Source organism: Microtus pennsylvanicus, chromosome 2 (genome assembly GCF_037038515.1).
Source record: "Microtus pennsylvanicus isolate mMicPen1 chromosome 2, mMicPen1.hap1, whole genome shotgun sequence".
In the NCBI taxonomy this organism is placed as follows: domain Eukaryota; kingdom Metazoa; phylum Chordata; class Mammalia; order Rodentia; family Cricetidae; genus Microtus; species Microtus pennsylvanicus.
The window spans coordinates 51,146,036-51,167,781 of NC_134580.1; the positions used below are offsets into that span (position 1 = coordinate 51,146,036).

At 43.1% G+C, this 21,746-nt stretch overlaps 1 protein-coding gene across 4 annotated transcripts in view; it reads left to right on the top strand.

Moving 5' to 3' along the window:
* Samd12 (sterile alpha motif domain containing 12) overlaps positions 1-14,658 on the top strand; it is a 389,695-nt gene extending 375,037 nt beyond the window's left edge. For 2 of the 4 annotated variants that reach the window (XM_075961022.1, XM_075961023.1), the window contains exon 5: positions 12,066-14,658. In XM_075961022.1, the coding sequence (XP_075817137.1) occupies positions 12,066-12,088 (23 nt within the window). In that variant the 3' untranslated portion in view covers positions 12,089-14,658. Of the gene's footprint in view, positions 1-5,912; positions 6,098-12,065 lie in introns of all 4 variants that reach the window. The other 2 variants (XR_012909646.1, XR_012909647.1) reach the window with 2 other exon arrangements.
* The last annotated feature ends 7,088 nt before the right edge of the window (positions 14,659-21,746 follow it).

A 21,746-nucleotide genomic window follows, 5' to 3' on the forward strand; every position in this document is an offset into this window, starting at 1 on the left:
GTTTAGCATAGAACATGAGATGGCAATCAGGAAATAATATTGACGCTATAAGAGGTCGGACATAACCACAGTCCCAGACTTGTTAACTAGATGCGGTAGAGTAGTGAGTTCAAGCATACCCTAAGCTAGACTGTGGGAAAGATGGAAGGTAAATAGAAAAAAATGTTGATCTGGGCACAGAGCTCAATAGTTAGTTGCAGCCTGGGGGAAATGGTGTTTGTTCTGTCTGTTCACACAATGGGATCATTCCAAGTTGCAGAACAAATCAAGAGAGGTTTAGAAAGAATATGTGACACCTTCTAATCAATAGGTAGACTCTAAACTGACCTTGTAAGAAGTATAAAACTAGGCAGGGACATATTGAAGGAAGCAGAGATCAGCATTTGACCAACTCATCTGTGATGTGTTATGGATAAGTCTAAGGGAAGATACTGAGATATTCTGTGCTAGAGCAATCACTCACTAGTTACAAGAGCTTGCAATCTTAGAAAAAAAGAATGCTACCCTGGAGCTAGAGAGATGGGTCAGCCACTAAGAGCACATACTGTTCTTCCAGCTCAGTTCCCAGCAACCGCCTGCAGCACCAGCACTAAGGATTCCAACACCCTCTTCTGGCCTTTGCTGGTATTGCACTCATGTACATATACCCACACATAAATAAACACCTACACACATAGGGAAATTAAAAAAATAAATCTTTTCCCAAAAAGGACAGTATGTTAACAGTGACCTCCGGATCTTGTCGGCAATGCTGAAAACATTTCCATGGAAGAAATGAGATGCGTAGTACGTGGTTCCGGAATACCACAGACCACGCCACGCAGGCTCCATCAATGAGTAGTTGTGTGCTGCAGCTTCTCTGTACTGGAGTACTCCCGTTCCAAAGTGGAGCTGATAACTGGTTGGTGGTGGCACATGCCTTTAATTCCAGCACTAAGGAGACAGAAGCAGGAGGATCTCTGAGTTCGAGGTCAGCGTGGTCTACAGAGTGAGTTCCAGGTCTGGTTCTGTAGCTACTGAGAAACCTTGTCTCAAAAAAACAAAAATAAACAAAGTGGAGCTGATAATCCCCGAGCTATGATGAGGCTTCAAAGAGCAGACTCGCATAAACCCCATTGAAACAGCACTTTTTACAAGACAGTATGGCACAACCGAGAGTTGTTATTATCCCTGCTCTTCTGTGCCCCCTGGTTCCCTCATCAAAACAGAGATAATAATACTAGTCCCAGCCCATTTCCTTTGGACCCTGACAGACTGAAAGGCAATTAAATGTGTGAAAGCAATTTGGAAGTTGAGTGCTGCACAGCAAGGTGGGACAAGGGCTGCTTACTGCCATATCCTTAGCAAAAAAACTGACCTCAAGAGCCTGGACCACAAGGCAGGGAGCTTGTATCTGAACTGTTGGCTGCAGGTGTGTGCACAGGAATGGCTTCTCTGGATACAGTATGTCAAGGTGAAGGCCTTTGCATTTGACTGGTCCAAGATTGCATAAAGATGGGAGAGGGATATCTCAGCAGGAAATAAATAATGCTTAAACTCACAGCCTTGCAAATCGGTGAAATCTCGAACATCCCGCTTTTGGACATCTGGGCTCTATTACCTGAAATCCCATTAAACCTTCAGCTTCATAATTCCACGTGGAAACTGGTAAATTGCACGGTCCTGCTGATGGCCACCAGCCAGTTCAAGCAATTAATCACCAGAGTCCCCAAGCAGGTTTGTAACTCATGCCAAGTGGATTCTCGGAGGGGAAAACTGTACACAAAAGAAAGTGCCCAATCCGCACAGTTCCATAGCAACACACTTTGTAGCTCTGCCCACACAGAGAAATTATCTGTTATCATTAAGACATCCAAGCCTCATAACTTTTTCCTCAATGGAAATTAGTACTCACTAGCTCAGGGAACATCTCCAAATCTCGTTAACTGTAACACAGACTGTAACCTGCTGACTCCCGTTTAGACAGAGCAAGCCCAGCCCTTTCCCGGCACTCAGTGTGTTGTCATTTGGAGAGAACTTGGTTATACTGAGTGCTCTTTCTTTTCTTTTCTTCTCTTTCTTCCTTTCTTTTTCTTTTTTCTTTTCCTTTTTCATTTTTTTTTCTTTCTTTGCTATTGTTGTCTTCCTCCACTACATGCAACTGTCCCTTGTGTCTGGACCCAAGAACCAAAACCCACAGCACTGTGAGCTTGGATCCTGATTTCAGAATCTTGCCAGACAGACTCCAAGGTAGAACGGCTCCTAACAAGTGATCCATTCCTCCTAAGGTCTCTTGCTTGGTTTTTGCCAAGTCCAAGAGGTTTGAGTAAACGAGCTAATCTTCTGCACTTCGGAATGTTTGTAGAGTTCTCCTTAATTACCGTGTTGTATATACAGTGACTCTGGGAACTTGTACAAAGGCAGAGGGGAAGCCGTGAGCCACACTGAAGAGAACAGGAAGAAGGCAGGTGTGGACAAGAACAAATTTATAATATGGGTGACAGCATAGGGAGTCCCCTTGCTGGGTGACTTTCTTTTCTGAGGCCATCTTGCTCAATCTCTGTCTTAGTTCAATTCTACAGTGTTGCAGCCACTTGGCACACACAGACATGTAAACATACGTGAAGTAAAATTAAAGCTAAAAGTAATTTCCATGGGCTGGAGAGATGGTTCAGAAGGTTAAGAGAACTTGCTGTCAAACACAAGGATGTGAGCTCAAGTCCCAGCACCCCCATAAAAAGACAGGCATGGCAGTGCACCTGCCTGTATCCCCAGTGCTCTGCTAAGAGGACACAGGCAGATCTCTGAAGCTGTCTGGACATCCAGTTTAGCCGGTGAGCCCCAGATTCAGTGAGACACTCACTGAACTTAATATAATGGAGGGTACCAGAGTAGGAGGCCTCACGTGACCTCCACACAAGTGCATGAAGCCACACACCCGCATACACTCACACTTATCAAACATGCTACACCCAACTCCACCACCACGGCCACAGAAAAGCTGTTTCACGCACTCTTCATGATTCAAGTGTCCAGTAGCTAATGGCTACTGTACTAGAACCGTTAGGACACATCCATCACTGCAAAAATCGAAAGTGTCCAGTGCTACAGTAGTTGGGAGTCCCCTGCCCTTGCTGCTCAGAGTGTGGTCCATGTCCTCGTGGCCACTAGTGAACCGCAGGATCGACGATATGCTGTCCTGTTGTTCAGCATACACTGAAAGTTAAGAATCAAGTGCTGAGGTGCCCTATGCTCCAAGAGTGTGTGCCCATGTTCCAAATTTGCTGTCACTTTGATTTGCAAAGCAGTGTTTCATGAAGAGATTCTTCTGACTCCCTTGACACTAGGCACTGAAAAGAAGAAACACCAGGTGTACCTGGTAGACTCCTGCAGAAGAGTGCTTTTCTCTTTTCTCTTGAAAAACTGGAGAAGATTTTTTTTGTTTTACTATCATTCCTTTTCCAAAGAAGAGAATCTTAGGTACGAATACTCTTCCATGGAAGAAGCTGTTGGATTGGCCAACAGGGAAGCTCCTGAGATTCAATAAGGCTAAATAGTGCAAACAGGCAAAGAAATGGATGCATGAATAAAGAAACAAGCAGGAAGAAAGAGAAAGCAGGTTTGCTCATACAGTTGACAGACAGGCAAGCAGAGTTCCGTGCTCTGTGATGAGTAAGCTGGGGTAGAGAAGCAACGAGAGAAAATAGAAAACAATCCTTTAGAATGTTCTCAGCCAGCTGGCTGGTGCCGTAGAGGAGGGGAAGTTCAATGGCAGATAGGACTGAACTCCAAGGTACATAGCTGTGCTCTCTTTGGTTCATTATTGCTTGTGCCAGTGGACTGAGTTTTCCTCTGAAAGGATGTTGGGGCTCTTAGAACGGCTGTCAGAACGTAATGACTTGAGACACTTGCGTCTATCCAGTGCAAAGGATGGAGTCACGGGGTTACCGCAGACTAATTGGCTGTACAAATGCATCCCTGCAGAGAGCAGCTGGCCGGATGGTCCTTTATCCCCAAAATGCATCATTTCGTATTTGTGTGGTACAAGGGAATCATCTACTGCTGTCAGCTGGTATCTGATTCACGCTAGCTGTACAGCAGAGGGAGGTTCTTTCTGGTTTCCAGGGCAAATGATTCCTAAAGACCTAAAGCAATGGATCCCCTAGATGCTCATAGACTTTACTCCGTATACTGAAATCTCTGCTCCAGTTCTCATTAAAGAACAAGAAGAGCTGCTAACTTTGCTCGTGTGGCTGTCTTCGTGTGTTTATTTGCATGTTCATGCTCTCATTCCACGAACATGTCAAGAACATCTTTGACATTCCCCACCACCCCCATACACATACTGCACAGAATGAGAAAAGTGAGACATATCTCTTTCCTGAAAGAACTTGAGGTTCATAACAATTTCCAGAGCAGCTATAAACACTTCCATCCCCAGAAACATGATTAGAAATTCAAATCTATGGTCCATCTCTAAAAGGAGTAGACCTAATTCCTCCCATTTGGAGCTCAGAGCAATGTCTTGAGCTCCCTGGAACACTTCTGAACAACGTGAAGTACTAGCCTGAAGACAGATATACCATCAAGTGATGTTCGTACAAGACAAAGCAAGTTCTAATAGACTCACAGCATAAGAATTTGCAACCCCTCCAGCCCTGCCCCCTCAAAGCGCTGTGGGACACTTCACCCAGTGTCCAGGGGAATATGTGTACGCAGAAGCCTGCAGGAAGCATAAACTACTGGAAGGCTAGGACATGCTCAAGTCCCTGGACCTTTGCGTAAGTTAGATAGCTTGTGCAGGTCTCCAAGCCTCCCCTGCCTGCCCTACAATGCAACCCAGCACTGATCACTGCCTTGTATTATATCCAGGATTCTGGTTATTTTGTTATATGAAAAGAGCAAGGCTATAAACCACATTTTCCCACAGTCGATACCACTTTTCTCTGTCTGAAGGACAAATAACTACTATTTAAATACTGGGGGAAAGACGTGGGTGTTTTCATGGACGGCTGCCAAGCTGACTTCATGAGCATTACTGTTCCTCTTGTTCAACATATAGCTTTCCAATCTCCCCCCTGGACATTCTGGTCCACTACAGGGGAAGAGAGCAAGACAAAGCAAAAACTCAGAGAAGCTCCCACAGGTGAGTCTCACGCAGGCATGTTGGAAGACCTGCGGTGCAAATGTCAGCTTTTAAACCCCGGAAGCTGGAAATGCAATTTAACCTGTGTGAATCAGAGCTGATTTCTGGAAGGTTTGCTTTAGGTTTGTTTTCCATAGTCAGTCTTTTAAATGTAGAGGCTAGGGGTGATGGCGCGAGGAGAAAAGTACTTGCTGCTGCAGCATGAGGGCCAGAATCCAGGTAAAGCCAGATGTGATGTGTACACAGCTGGAATTCCAGAGCTACTATGGCAATGTGGGAAACACAGAAGGGAGAGGCCCAAGAAGTTTGGGAGGGAGTTAGCCTGGCCTAGGTAGCCGTGTACTACAAGAAATCTGTCCCAGGCAAGGTGGTAAGGGCCTCTCATCTAGTCTCACACAATATAGCTGATGTGCACTGACACATGACCACAGTCTGTCTGTCTGTCTGTCTGTCTCTCTCTCTGTCACACACACACACACACCATTGGGAAAGAGCAAGAGAGAGATTTTAAAATTTGTAAAAATGCATACAATAAACTTTTATTGACACATAGTAACTTTATATATATATGGGACACACTGTTGTAACCTCATGTGTACACAGAGTAATCCAAGCAGGGTAACTCGAACTGGCTAAGCTTACACGAGTAACAGTTCTGCCTGTGATACTAGAGTAAGTGAGCCAGTTCTTCCCACCCTGCCTTGCTCACCCACTGGCCCTCCTGCCCAGAACTGAGGAAAAGAGGAGAAATCTCGGCTCTCTCAACACATTCTTTTCTTCTCGGTAGTTTCAAGTACGGGAGCGTTCCCTCCGTTCTGAACCCTTTGGAGCTCCCTAGAGGCCGTGAGAACTGCAGAGTCAGGCAACAGAACCACTCCTCCTCTTACCGTACAAGGAGCCAACCACATTCTATAGGAAAATAGAGACTGGGATCAGGGGATGAGAGATGGCAACAGAGTCCTTCCCTCCTATGTAAGTGTATTTCGTACTTAATAGTTCTGGAATAAACAAGCACCTTTGCATGTCTTTGCCCCATTTGCTGCAGCCTGTCCTAGCAATCTGTTTCTCTTAGCCTGGCTATTTTCATCTGTGGAGTGGAGCTAGTGTGCCCACTTACCTGGTTGCTGCAAAATAGACGTAGGTTCTTGAGTATGATACTAGGCGCGTGGTGAGTACTTGGCTAATGCTCCTGTTTAGTGTTACCGCCATGATTATTAACTGTATTACTCAGAGATCTCCATGGAAACAGAAATGATTGATGACATAGATGTACCCATATATATGCACGCATATGTGTTTGTAAATATACAAACATATATAAGACAGAGGCTTATTATAGGAACGGGCTCACTTAATTATGGAAACAGAAGTCTCATGATCTACAAGCTTGAAAGCTAAGAGTATAGGACCAAAGTCCTGGCAGCAAACATGAATGACCCATTACTTATTCCTCCATCTATTCAAATCTGAGGCCTAGGTGGGCAGTGGTGGCACACGCCTTTAATTCCAGCACTTGGGAGGCAGAGGCAGGTGGATCTCTGTGAGTTCAAGGCCAGCCTGGTCTACAAGAGCTAATTCCAGGACAGGCTCCAAAGCCACGGAGAAATCCTGTCTCAAAAAAAAAAGAAAAGAAAAAAATCAAATCTGAGACCTACCCCCACTACAGAGGGCCATTAGCTTTGCCCAACCTTCCAACTCAAACACTGGTCTCTCACACAAATATCTTCATCTCCACAGCATGGTGCTTTCCACGTTTCTAGGCCGTGTGAGAAGTTACAGGATAGTGTCTAAATATAGCATCAGCTTTATTGTTACTCTTCATGCAAGTTCTGTGCCAATCTGACAGCATCCTGTTAGAGATTCTGACCTCTATCTTCCCACAACCGGAGGGTAAAAATCAATCCCTTAATCACGTTCTCGGTGAAAAGATACCCTCTTAAGTCTTTTGGGGACAAGGAGTGATAGAAATCGAACCAGCAACTCCAAAACCACATATGGTATCTCCTACCAGAAGCCCTGATCACAAGGCTTAGTTTTATAGCCCCATACGCCATCCCTTGTCCTCCTCTTCTAACTTCTTGCCTGTATACTAATTAATTAATTGAGCATACCTGCCTAAATCATCCGGTCTTGATTCTTCTAATGGCATGCCTGTGAGGGTTCTAGAAGTGATTTGGCTTTAAAGGTTTTGATTGCCCTGAATATAAAATCAAATAAAAATGAGAAAATGATGAATAGAAGAGAGGAGTGAGGTTGGAAATTAGCCTTATTGCCTGTGCAGAGAAGAGGCCCACTTAGGTTGGTTTTTATCTTGACCTATTTTGAGAGTGATATATTTGGCTCACAACCAAGAATAGAAAATAAGCAGGAATCCGTGTCTGCCGAACCAATCCCAGCACGTTTGACATTTCGAGCTGGAGGCATCTTTGTTGGGGCGCTCTCCTACGCATTCCTAAGTGTTTAGCGGTGTCTTGACCCTGACTCACTGGGTGCTGGTAGTAACTGCCGTGAGTCGCGACCAGAAATGTCTTGCAGACAGTGCCAGTTGTCTGCCCTGGGGCAGAACTGTACTCATCTGAGAGCCACTCAGCCATACTGTGAAAGGCCATACACTGTTAAAAGAGAAATGAACTAGCTTTCTATGGGTTAAACCGCTTCTACGGCACTCCGTCGTTTGTGTTTAATGAAGATTCTTTTACACAGTGTAATTCCTTGTTTTCTCACTTCTCTTCCTGTTAGAGTTAGAGAACTCCTTTTCCTGACATGCATTCTTTCTTACAGTCAGGATGGACTTATGGTGACAGCAGATCTGGGGTCTGGTCTCAGTCCTGTGCATCCTAGCCACAGGGTGGGAACAATTCGTGTGCCTGCCCTCCTCTGAGCATGTGCTGATGAAGACCTCCAAAATGGCACTCTCGCTCCAGCAAACACTTGTCTGTACAGTCTTAGTTGGCCCGTGGTGCCTGCTCAGTACACGTAGACCTGCCTACTGGCTGTTAGATTAAGCAACACTGGCACTCACTCCCACCTGCTGTAAATTCCAAACAAGGCTGAAAGCAATTTGGGCCCACACCGAAGACTTCGAACTTGACTTCCATGACAGACACGTCCCTTTCTTTCTGAATGGAAGACTCTAAATGCCTCCTCTCAAGGGAAAAGTTGTATTTGCTCCTCTAAGAGCATGAGATGTGGCGTTATCGGACAGAGTATCTTTCCTCCAAATATGGTAACCCTTCATCCCTTGTTGCTGGGGTGAAGGGAGGTAAAGCTCAACACTTAAGTCCTGAGCCCTCTGCCAGGCTGCCTGTTGCCTGCCAGGGGAGTCACTTCCTGCCTTTGAAGTGTTAGAAGCTCCCGTTATCAGGCCACTGTCTGAGGTCTGCACTAATCTAGAGAGCGGAATCAGAGTACAGTGGCTGTGGCCTGGCAGGTGGGGAGAGGGCACAATGGCCTGACATCTGGACATTTTCTTTCTTTTTCTAGCCCTTGAACAAGGAGATATTTGTATCTCTGATTTCCCAACGGAACTTTGGGAACCTGTGATAGGAATAAAACAACAGAAGCTGTCACTCATCAGTTATCTCCTATTCGCTAAACATGGTGCAAAGGGCCTTTCCTCTGGGATCATTTTGTCATCACGGCAACTCATCTAGGTAGAGACTATGTGACCTATTTTAAAGACTGAAAAATGTCACAGCCAGCAAGTGATGACTTTGGAAGTGAATCACGATCCTTCCAGAACCCATGCTCTTGACTACTGGGTTTGCGAAACTTCCCTACTTAGCCCATATTCTGGATCAAATCTGGTTGAATCCAAGAATGAAACTGAATTACTGGATTAAACAAGCAAATAATAAGTCTTCCCCAATATTATGCCATTCTTAATTTCCCAGCTATATCTTAAGTACGGACTATATATCTGATACTGCATAGTGCTTTAACAAGACACAAGTAAGATATGGCTTCGCCCTCAGAAAGTCGAAGGGGAAGGTTAAGGTATTGCTTCTGACCTCCAAACATTCATGGTGGTATATGCATGCCCATACACATATATACGCAGACACAAAAAAAATTACCACTTCCAAAAAATATCTATAGTGAGGGCAGAAAAGCCTGCTGTGGAACATACGTGATAAAATGACTAAGGTTCAAGGTTTTTTGTTTGTTTGTTTGCTTTTTCACTTTTTTTTTTTTTTTGGTTTTTTGAGACAGGGCTTCTCTATGTAGCCCTGGCTGTCCTGCAACTCACTTGTGAGATCAGGCTGGCCTTGAACTCACAGAGATCCAATTGCCTCTGGAGTGCTGGGATTAAAAGTGGGCACCATCACACCCAGTTTAAGTTTGAGTTTTAATCTAACTGAGTACTTGTGTAAATAATGACTTCTTATTTCTCCTGAGCCTAATACAACATGGTGACTTAGCTAAAAGACACCCAACACTAACTGCAGGAGCCATTAACGAACAGTGAAGGTTGATCTAATGTCGTAGAAAGATGTAAAAGGCAGCATTATGCCGCAATGTACTTCCCCCTTTGGCTATTTCTCTTCCCAAGAATTCTGCTGATGAAGTCACATCCCAACATCTTGTCAATCCTGAAAATGTGTCTGTGGCCTCTGCTGCCTTTTATATTCATAGTCTATCAGAACACCTCTCTATCCATCCTGATACAGATTAATTTCTACTCCAATTTCCTACCCTGCCTACCATCGCCTTTCATTATGCTGATTGGGCTTGTGGGTAAAGACAGAATCCCACCCAAGAAAGGGGAAGTGGGAAAGACTCTGGGCACTTGTATTTTGTATTTTCAACCTGTCACACAGTTACATCACTAGGGTAGAACTGCCTATCTCTAACAATAACTTGGAACCTAGGTAACCTTAGGCTAGTAACTCTCCAGGCTTTGATTTCCTTATTTGTGGAATGGGGGTGGCTTTTCCTATTCCTAAGAAGAATATTGGACATTGAAGGCTAAAAACATTAAGTATAATAGACTAAGGTTAAGTCCATGAATACGACTTTAACACATCTGCCCCCATGAGCTCTTGGAAGCCTATTTAGACAACACAGCTATTTGGACGATACACCTAACTGCAATTTCCACACAAAGGTGTACGTCTAGTAACTCAGCCGGGCTCAGTCTGTAACTGTCATTATTGTTGTTTGAATTTTATCTCATTGGCCTTTTTCCAAGCACATACATCTCCCAGATCTGATTGCAACGACAGCCTCAAGAATATTGTGCTGTGCTGTGTCAGCATCAATGAGATCTATGCTGTGCTTCAGGGCTGTATGGCTTCCCTATAGGCTGACCAGGATGTTTTTCCCCACGTTAGTCTCTCTCTCTCTCTCTCTCTCTCTCTCTCCCTCCCTCCCTCCCTCCCTCTCAATGGCAGTGGAGTGTCATCTCTGTGTGAAAGAATGAAGTATCGCTTTTCTAGGTAGGACTGGTGAATGTCAGCTACCATGATGCATTAGAGAAAGTTGTTTGGGAGTGTGCACATAGTGGGCCTCATTTTTCCTACTGTTCTGCAAAGTATTTTAACAATCACAAGAGTAGCACATTTTCCATTTTCACTTACCATTCATTTATGAATATATTATGTTCTATATTATAGTATATCATAACTGCTTATCCTGTTGCTATATAATCATCAAAATTAGTATGATTTTAACGATCCATCTTATTAGTTACTATAATTTGCTTAACTTAAATTTGTACTATGATTTGCTTAACTCAAATTTTTCAACACTAGGCTCCTTTCCAGCTTTTCCTGTAGTATAAACAACCTCTAGCTTACAGATTTTTGCTCAGAGCTTCTTTCATTTTTCATATTTTCCCTTTGGGTCCAGTCCTAGGAATGGGATCCTTAGATCAGAGGATATAAATTTTTAATGATTTTTAAATAAATGGATGTTATTTTTCCAGTTTACAATGCCACGAGCAACGTATTAACATTCTGCTCACATTCCGGCCTTATCAGAAGTGTGTATTACTATTTGATATTTAATACACTTTCAAAAGGACCTTTTGTTTTGCATTTTTCTCATAAGTAACAAGTTTTAACCAAACACTTGCTTACAAATTGTGTATCTTCTTGTGTTTTGTAGAGCCAGCTCACCTCACAAACCTAGGAGTACTTCTTTTCCATCAATAACTCCTGCTGTTGCTCAGTAATTTTGTGGATTAAATAAAACTAATGTTGAGTTCTTAGAGAAAGCATTCATGTATACTCATAAAGATGAATTATTGAGGACCTGTATGTGGAGAACAGTGTGTGGAACAGCCAGATAAAATAATGGGGAAATTCCAAAGTTAAAATGAGGATAATAAATCTATCCCAGAATTCCAAGTCTGAAGCAGGACTACAGTTCCCATAGTTCCAATCTCTAGGCAGATTTGAATGGCTTCTTCTTTCTAGCCCCAAACCCAATGTGCAAACTCAGGCGCTCTTGATCATACTGCTTCTAATATTTCCTTAGTGATTTTATTTAGAATTTCTAATGAATGAAACCATCCTTACACAAAGACAAACAGACACACACAGACATACACACACGTCTTGCGCCATTTCCAAACTCATACTCCTAGTGCCTCAGGACCAGACATACAATGCAGCTCTAGAAAATGATATAGATTCCTAGCCTGATACCCTGTCAAGGGACTGAAATCCAAGTCCAGAGACCTAGTTTTGCCCTCCAGGGAATGTGACCTGGCTCTTGAAATGGGCGTCTTCTGTTTTGCCAACTGGTACAAAGATCTTTCATGACAAGTCACCACTAATCCATCCGGAGTTGAGTAACCCTCGTCTCTGCTAGCCCTTTCTGTTTGACCTAAGGGTGTTAGGGTTTGTTCAAATAAGATAATTGTTACATGTTGGTATGTCAGACTATAAAGGAAGCCACTAACCATATTCCCCCCACCCTTCTTCCTTTCTTGCAGCCTCAGTGGAGAGTTCTCCATAAACACAGTAGCCATGCAAGCCGCTGCCCGGCCAGTGGGCATGAGCATGGCCTGTTCCCCAGAGAAAGACTTACTCTTGGCACTGCCAGAAGAGATCCTTGGAGCATGGACAGATTAACTGGATTATCTGAGAAGACGCCTATTCAGTCAAGATCATGAAGTTTGGGAGGATAAAAAAATCATCTTGGTTTGCAGTGGATTTTCAAATGAGGTGCATAACGTACAGTGCCAACTCGTTCCAAGTGGTCATTGGCAGGCCATTAGCTGGAAAATTACTTCCAGTTCTCATCACTGTGCATAACTCAAGTTCCCCGTGGGCTCTGTCTGTGCCCTTCCCGACAAGTCCTGTGTTAGCATGGCAACTACTGGATTTATTTCATTAAGCGTGCAGATGGCATGATGTTTTAGAAAAACAAATACAAGAGTTCTGCAGTCTCCGTGGAAGGGTTCACAATATTATGCCCTGGTAGGAATGTAAACGCGTCTTGATTGTGTTAGTTGTGGTGTCCCAAGGTGTTCTGTCTAACGCTGAAGCACTTTATCTGAGAACACAGCACTGAGCTGAAACCACATCTGGTACATGTAGAGAAACAAATGTCTCCTCTCTTCTTTCTAACTCTTGTCTTATTTCTGGCTCAGACTGTCCAAGACAAACTCCACTCCTAGTATACTCTCAGTGTTCTGTGGTAGATCATTGTAAATATGGCCACGATACTGTTAGATTTCACTTGCTGATGCTTCACCGAATAACTGGATTACTTACAGCACAAAGGGAAGCCGAAGCTAGCAAGTCTGGTAACTGGACTCTCTGAAGTCTTGCTTCACACATCACATCATGACACACTTTACAGGATGCTTCTCTCTGGCCCATGCCTACACACTCCTCTCCTACAGAGGAGATCTTCCAAACACAGAGACTCGTGGATTAATGCCAAGGGCAGCAGAATGCAGCCTACCTTAGTGGCCCCACATCCACACTTAGGAAAACTTCCAGAGGTCAAGTTTAAAATCACAGTTCCAGAGAGAAGCATCAAATGACCTCACTGTGTGCCCAGAGAAGTAAAATATTCAGCCCACAGTAGGTTTTCTTCCTTGGCACAGAACTCACTCTTCCATGGTAATGCTTCCTGGGATGTATATATGACTTTTTTCTTTAATTCTATCCAACAACAAAGCACAGTCCTGGGAAACCTGTCCATTCAGTCAGTATTTTTAACCTGAACACCAGAGAAGTGTTCATTCATATTGATTGCCCCCTTGTGATACATTAGCATCTTTTCCCTGGACATTGAACCTTGGCTGAATTAAAACACAAAGTGTGTCATGAACACTCACTAACCTAACCTGGAACCCACAGGCATCAGAGACTAATATTTACAATGGGTGTAACAATATCTGGTACCCTGCCAGCATAGACAAGCAAAACATTTTTGTATTGTCCCCAAGCCCTCATTCTCTGTCCCCACTTGCGGTCCCAGGAAGTGGAAAGACCTGAATACACATAGGATCATCTCTCTGCAGGGTGGCTCCTATCAGATGTGAGCTAGAGAGGGGCCTCAGAGAAATGATAGCTAACCGTGAGATCGGGACCTTTCCACCAGAACCGTCAAAGCAACCACAGACCATAATTCTCTAAAAAGTTGAAATCGGTAATGCAAGCCCAGGTTGCCATGGGTCCCACTCTATGACCCATCCATTTGCCTTCGTTCCACCAGCAGGGTTTATGTGTCCCTTCATGCCTTCTTTTTGTCCAGCAAGCAAGCATCTGTTGAGGGACCACCATGGGCCATGAACGGTACTGGGTCAACTCTAGTACAGAAGGCACATTCTTCCTGCTTCTATTGAATTCTCTCCTTCAAACACTACTCTCTTTTTTCACAGCACAAACTGAGCTGAGAGATCTAGACCCACCGTCCTCACCTTGCCAGAGAACATAGGAAAATGCTCGTGATGACAACAGGCAGATTCCATTCCTGAATGAGTGGGCAGCTTCAGAATACATCTAGAACCTTGCTAGACAGCCAGCTAAGTTAATCAGAACTTTCCCCAGCAGCTCCCCGTTGCTCTCCTTCATGCCCACCCCACTCTCTATATTTATCACTACAGTGCATTCTCTGAGATGCCAGTTCTCTAAATATCCCCCAATGACCCAGAATTGGTCCTAATGAGTCCTCTAAACCCTGCCAGGTCTGAGACACTGTAGCTGGGAATTAGCGGGTGGAGTCAGTGCCACTTTGAGATTCTCGCTAAAACCCTCAGAAAACTGATGCCTATTCTGTGCAGATGTCCACTAAGTGATCATAGACTGTTGTTATTTGGGCTGATGCAAAATAATCTGAGCAATTAAAAAAAAGTTACCTCTTTTTTTGGAGTCAGAGGAATACTGTAACATTTTTGAAAGATAATGGGTGAAGATGGAAATGGAAAAATGACAAAATGAAGGCCCTTAAAAACCCCAGTGTCTCTTAAAAAAAATGCCTTAATTCCTGGTACAACCTCCATTTTGCATATGAGCCCGTACTGTTTTCCAAACTGTCAAGCACTATTTGAAATCATCAAAGGTTTGGAAACATGATGGAACAAAATCTGTACGTGCACAACCAAAACCAGAAGAATGGGAGAAATGATTTCATTCAGGACCTTCGGCTTCCTTGTTGCATGGAGATCCTCTGTGAGATTGTCCCATGGTTACTTCTTGCTTTGTTATGAGTCAGAAACAAGTGTGCAATTTTACCTTCTAGGAATCCAGGTGAATCTATGGTGGGTTTTGTTTTGTAGGATAGGAGATATGGGGAGCTAAGGGGAAAAGGTTTCAATATCTAAAGACTGTACATGATTGAGGTTTAAGTTTTCCTCTTTCTTAAGCCCGTGCTACCCCTTTTACTAAAAGGCTGACACACTTAGGCAGGAAAGATACTCTTGGGAATGGACTGAAATGAATAATTGTCAGACTCGCCGGGATGCCGAGAGGATTAGCTCGGTTCAGATCCAAAATCAAATTTAAATATGAGCATCGTGGTTCTGCTGGGGTCCAAAGCAAGTTGGACCAGTAGCTTGAGACTTGCCTAGGAGGGATAGGAACCCAATCAACTTGCTTTACCAAATATGGCTTACCTTCAAATCCCTGCACAAGCTCCGTGACATGTATACCCACCGATTCGATTTCTACCTCCTTCATACGGGTAAACATGCCAGGTTCTCTCCAGAGTCACTCTGCAGCTGCCCAAACAGAGGCATGCAGTCCTCCGTACTGAGGAGAACGTGCCATTTTTTAACATTCAATGGGGAGAAGAAGATCAAAGATACCTGTGCATATAAACTAAGGATAAGAACCCCAAATGGATCCACCACACACACACCCTAAATGCTTTGTCTGCAAATGTCACGTAATTGGTTTTGGATAGCAACAATGAAGTCTCAACAAAGTAAAGTTTTCAAGACACTCCTAACACATTTTATTTTAATCCAAACCTCTTCCCCCATGCATTAGCAGCTACTTTTCTCTGCGATGTTTGCTTCTATGTTCTTTAGAGTAATTTTGCTACTTGACAACTAGACTTAAAGCTGCCATAGATTTAAAAACCTAATCCTTGGAAATGACAAAGATCCTTTTATTCTTTGAAGGCTTTTTTTATTCATCACCTCTCCCACTTTTTCCTTTTTTTTGATGTGTGTGTGATTTTGTTTTCTTTTCATCTCTTTCTTTTGTATAGTACTATAGGTATAGTTCAAGGATTCTAGAAAGAACTCAGAACCACATCATCCTCACTGTTTTTTCCCCTGTCCTGACTAATAATTCAGTTTTAAGTTTGACCTTGATGCAGCCCAAACAGCAGTTGGGCTCCCATTTTCGTCTCCAAAAAGTCACTGGTCAGGGGTGATCATTAAAGCAAGGCCAGGGGGATTAGAGAGGAGGGCAAGCCAGGAGCTACATCTTCTTGAGCACAGCTGAGGACTCCAGGTCAAAGACAAGCAAGCCTCCACCTCAGTCTCTTTAGAGCTGGGTCTAATCCTAGAGCCAGAGCATGGTCTCGTCAACTCAGATGTGTCAACAGACAGAATTTCTGGGAGCTTAAAAGTAGAAGAAGGCTGATTCAGTTACGTTCCTATGGTGATGTCTGTTAGCTGGCATACACTGGAATAGATTTCTGAAAGCTGTGACTGAGGCCAAAAAGAATGACCAGGTATGCCTTTGTGAAGGTGGCTACGGGGTCAGCATCAATGCTAGCACCTGTGTCCGTCATGTTCATTTCAGAGGCAAAATCCTGGATGAGGAACTGGGAAGGGACAGGCACTATATCTAAACTCTAAAGTGTGTAGCGTGAAATTTAGATGGCAAAATGAAAAGGAAAAAGACCATGAGGCATGGCCCACTCACTGCTGGTCCTCTGCTTCACATCAAATGACAAAGAGATGCCTCCTGCTGAACAGGGAGATCTGATCATTCAAGGTATTATAAACCTGTTTCATTTGCCATATAAGGCTACTTAAGAACCTTAAATACCCAAGACTTCTCCCATTAGAAGCCCCTTCCGTACTTATTTCCCAGCAGTAAGAGACACCAGCAATCGACACTGACTGCCATCTAAATGTCACTGGTGACAGGACTCAGGCTGAATCCCAAGTCAGCTGACATAAGAATACCAAACACTGTTGGTCTTTCTACATTCCTGCTGATCACTTAGCATTTTCAAATTTTGGAAATAATGTTGGGGGGTGGCTTGATCAATTGTTGTATTGTTTTCCAAACCTCAGAAACTTTCAGTAGCTTCAGCATGGATCTTAGAACTGGGACTTTCTGTTCCACGTGTCTCTTATTTGCATAGCAGCTGAAAAGCTAAGGAATCTACTGAACTGGGCAGTGGGGATGCAGGCCTTTAATTCCAGCCCTCAGGAGGCAGAAGCAGGTGGAGCTCTGAGTTTGAGGCCAGCCTGGTCTACAGAGCAATTTCCAGGACAGCCAGAGCTACCCAGAGAAACTCTATCTCAAAATATCAAAAAAAAAAAAAAAAGAAAGAAAGAAAAAAATTTCACCTGACTTCGAGGCCCGCACACCTGAGCTAACCAAAACACTGGAGAGTGCTGTTTGCCAGCCATCAGGTCCACAACCTTCTAGAATTCAATCATTCGAATCAAAGGAAATAAACGGCTGAATCACATGGTGTTTCTCCATATTTGCATAGACGTAGTTATTAAACATAGGATTCCTGTTTTGCCTTTGAAAGAGCACACAAATACATTTTTTGGAATTGCATTTGATCACACCACCCATTCTCAAGTTCTATTTTCTGACATCTTCCACAGTTTCTTTCTACAAAAACTTAAAGTTCTTGTTGTACAGGTCTTTTCCTTCTTTGGTTAGTGTTACCAAAACCTTCTCAAGTTCTGTAAAAATATATTAAAATCCTTTGTGCTGACACAGAATTCTAAAACAAAACTTCTTGTTATGATAGATCCTTATTTCACCTGGGAAGGAGAAACCAATTTTGCCTCCAGTTCAATACCTTGGGCACTTTAGAAGTTGCTTCTGCCCCACCTACAAACTGAGCAAGCTCTGTTGCCAGCTCCTGAGACCCCAACTTCTGAAACAGCACAAAGACCATGAAAAGACATCTTAAGCACACTAGGTAGACTCCATGTTCAAGCAGAAATACAAAAAAATAGTTGGATTTTGAGTGTTGTTAAACATTTGAAGATTGTTAAATCAAATACAAACACACACACCTAATCCAACCACGTTGGGAGCTGACCACAAACTCAGAAAGTTTGGGGCAATTCCTTGTCTGGATCCCATGCAGTTAACTCAAGATGGGCGTATATTTCCTCGCACATTAGAGTTGTAAAGCGTATGCCAATTCTTCTAAAAAGGCCTCTGGTGGAGCTGGAGATGTTACTAATTTGATAGCATGCACAAAGCCCTAAACTGGATCCTTAGCTTCACTTAAACCAGGTAGAGTGGTACTCGCCTGTAATGCCAGCACTTGAGAGAAAGAAGAAAGGGAAGATCAAGAGTTCAAGGTCATTCTGGACGGTGCAGCAATTTTGAAACTGTTCTGGGCGGCATGAGATCCTGTCTCGAAAAATTAATCAATTGAAAAGACCCCTGGTACTGATGGAAACCTTGAAGGTCATGTTCGTTGCTGATGGCTATTGGCCTTGTTTGTTTGTGTTTTGTTTTGTTTTGTTTTGCAGCACTGGGAATTGAATCCAGGGCCTCTGGCATGCTAGCCAAGTGTTCAACCAATGAGTCACATCCATAGGCCATCTTTTTCACGCTTATCCCACTCCTACCTCAGATCACCAGCAACTGAAACCTTAGCTACAAGGGTGTTGACCCCATACTTAACACTTGGCAATGGTGGGGCTCTGCCTAGTTTACCTGCTTCCATCTCTCCTCTTCTAGCCGAAAGCTATGTCCTACAAATGCCGTGCTAGAGGAGGCTGGGGTTTGGCTGGTAGAAGAAGCTCACACTGCCGAGAACTGAATAAGACCAGGTCCTTTAACTTGCATGTGCAACTTACTGATGATGAGAACAGAAGCCCGCCTGCTGAACAACCAAGGCAGTGCGGATGTTTTGAAACCCATTCTACTGAAAGTCTTGCTCCCCTGAATCGCACTACTGTAGGTCTAGTTAATCCAACTATTTAATATTTTTAGGCACTGAGTTAAATAGCTTTACATGAAATTTTAGAAAAGATCAATATTGTAACAAAATTACAGATTAGCAGTAAAAAGCACCTGAGAAAAGGAACTATTGATCTGCTGTGGTTTATATACTTGCATTATTCTTAGGGCTTTGTAGAGATTGGCACTTCACTGATAAAGGGAAAGAAACTGTTTTGAATTCAAGAATGGTGGAGTAATAGCAATTGCTGGGGGCTTTGGGCCTTACCCTTTCTGGGATGTTCTTCGTCCCTCAGCAGACAGGGTTGTTTGAGGACTAGAAAGGTCTAAAGGGTAAAGTTTTCTCATACCACGTATTTACAGATAATTGTTGTGGCAAACAGGGTTATGGGCTTGGTTAATGATACTGTTCCTCGTCTTTGGTTTTTTTTTTCTTCAAAAACTATTATTACCAAACCTCCACTCTAGGATTAAAAGAAGAAAAGGAAGAATGAAAAAGTAATACATGGTATTCTACATGTGTGTGTGTGAACACACATACACATGAATGGTTGGACACACAGACACACAGAGACAGACACACAGACATACAGGCACTGACACACACATATACACACACAGACATGCAAACACCAACACACAGACTCATACAGACACCAATACACAGACATAATGACACCGACAAACACAGATACACCACACACACACACAGGCATAATGATACCGATACACACAGTTACACACACACACACACACACACAAGCTTTTTCTTAGATACAGGAGATGGTTTTCAGAGCCTTCAGTGAGGGTGTCCACATATCTCCACTCCCTTTCTCCAGGGTCCAGAGAACAGTGACCTACCCAGAGACGGGGACAGGCAAAGACTCCCAAACTTCAGACGGAACAAGGCCACAGAGCATGTGCAATTGGCAAGTTGAGGGCATTAAGAATCACATAGTCGTGGCAGATTTCCTTGGTCAGGTGCTATTGCATGTTAGTATTTGTTCTAGGGAAGATATAAGGAAAAAATCATCTGGTAAATATTAAAGAGAACAGCAGTGAGCTCTCCAGAGTCTGGGTGAGTGGGGGTTGTGGTTCCGTGGTGGAGTGCTTGCCTAACATATGGAAGGACCCCGGTTCAGTCTCCAGCACTGCAGAAGACAGAAGGAAGGAAAATCCCTCTCTCCTAAAATAACAAAGTCGGAGGGAAGAAATCCAATTAAGAAAAAAAGAAAAAGACTGGTTCACTCTTTGAACAGCAAGACTAAAAAGCACATCTCGTACCACAGTAGTCCACAGAGACTATAGACATTAACGCTTCCTTAAGTGCACAGTTAGTTAAAGCAGTGGTCTTAATTGTGTTGGGTTCCCAAGATTGGTTCATTAAATTGGAATTTCCTTTATCCATTACCCACAATTGTTCTGCTTTTTTTTTATCTTCTTTCTTTTGTTCACTTTTTTCTTTTCTTTTTCACTCCAGAAAGGGTTCCAGGCCCAGACTTAGAAAGACACAATTAGGTTATGTGGCAAAAACAAGAGTGCCTTTTCCACTGGATGTCCACATTCCTGGGCTCCACAGTATCCGATGTTTAGAAAACATTGCTTCTCTAAACATAAGATTTATTGTGCACCACAATTTTGAGCCACTGACTTATGTATCTTGAGCAGCTACCAACTTGCCAATTCCCTTTGGGTCTCCTTTATATTTTCTTAGACTATTTCTTTCTATTTTGGGTTTTCTTCATGAAGACTAGGATGGGGCATGAGTCTTTTTAAACTGATAAAAATAAAACTGTACAGATTTCTGCCCACTTGTATCTGCGAGCATGATCTCTCTCGGGCTTGAAAATCGGCTTTATCATTTTGTATATTTGACTATTTTGTATTCGGCGTTATTTGGTTCCTTCTGTGCATGGCAATGTATTAAAATGTGGGATTTCTATTACCGTGTAAAAGTGTTTTGATTCTGATTTTCAACATATATCCTTGGCGAACGGAAAAAAAATAGCATTAAACTTTTCATTTCTATTTTCTTCAGCTCATCAGCTTTGTAGAAGGAAAAGGAAAGTTAACAGCATTTCACTTTCCCTATGTTAGCTAATGATGCAATTCATGGTGGAAAATTGTCCTCAATTATGCTGTGTTTCCTGGAGAAATAATGTATATGAGATGAATTGGAAGCCTTCCTCCCAGCACCCAGAATTCCCCCCAGTAATGAAGCCCACCAATGGGATTGCTCTTTCTTTTGAATGCTTGAGTATTGAACACAGCTGGACAAAATCACAAGCCCTTCGTCCTCAGACATGGTAACACATCAGAGAAAAGAAGGTACTAAAGATCTTGGCTCAATTTGCTCTTGTAGACAGGAGTCTTAAATGCCCATGGTAGCATGGACAATGACATCTCCCAACACCTCCTGTCTGCATTTCTTTCAGGTGGTGACCAAGTATAAGAAATCTGTCTTTTTGTGAATAGATAGAGCCTTTCAAATAACACCTAACTCAGACCCCTGGAGTTAGGAGCCAATGCTGTTAGACACGTTCAGCATAATCCTCGGCATAGCAAACATCTAGATACGTTCGTTCATTGTTCATTTATACATATTAATATATATATATGTATATATATATATTCCAAATTTTTATTAAAACTTAACTTCCAGAATACTAAGATGCGCCACGTACGAACGAGGTGTTTTACCTGCTCCTCCTCTAAATTACTGCTTTCCACCTCCTCGCTTATTTTAATAAACACATATAGACACCAGGACGTGACTGACTGTGGACTGACTCAACACGAGCTGAAAAAAGGCATCTTTTCCAGACAGAAAAGATCGTGCATCACAAGAAGACACCAGTGTTTGGTTTTGCTTTTATTTCCCAGAACAAAGTCTCATGACAACCTTTGAGGTTAACTCACTGAGAGGATGCAGAAGTCCTCAGAACTCTGCATACCTTCTGACCCCAAGCACACATTTTTCTCTGCTCCTCCGCACACAGCTTTAGAACAGTTAATGTGGCAGTCTTGTTGTTTAC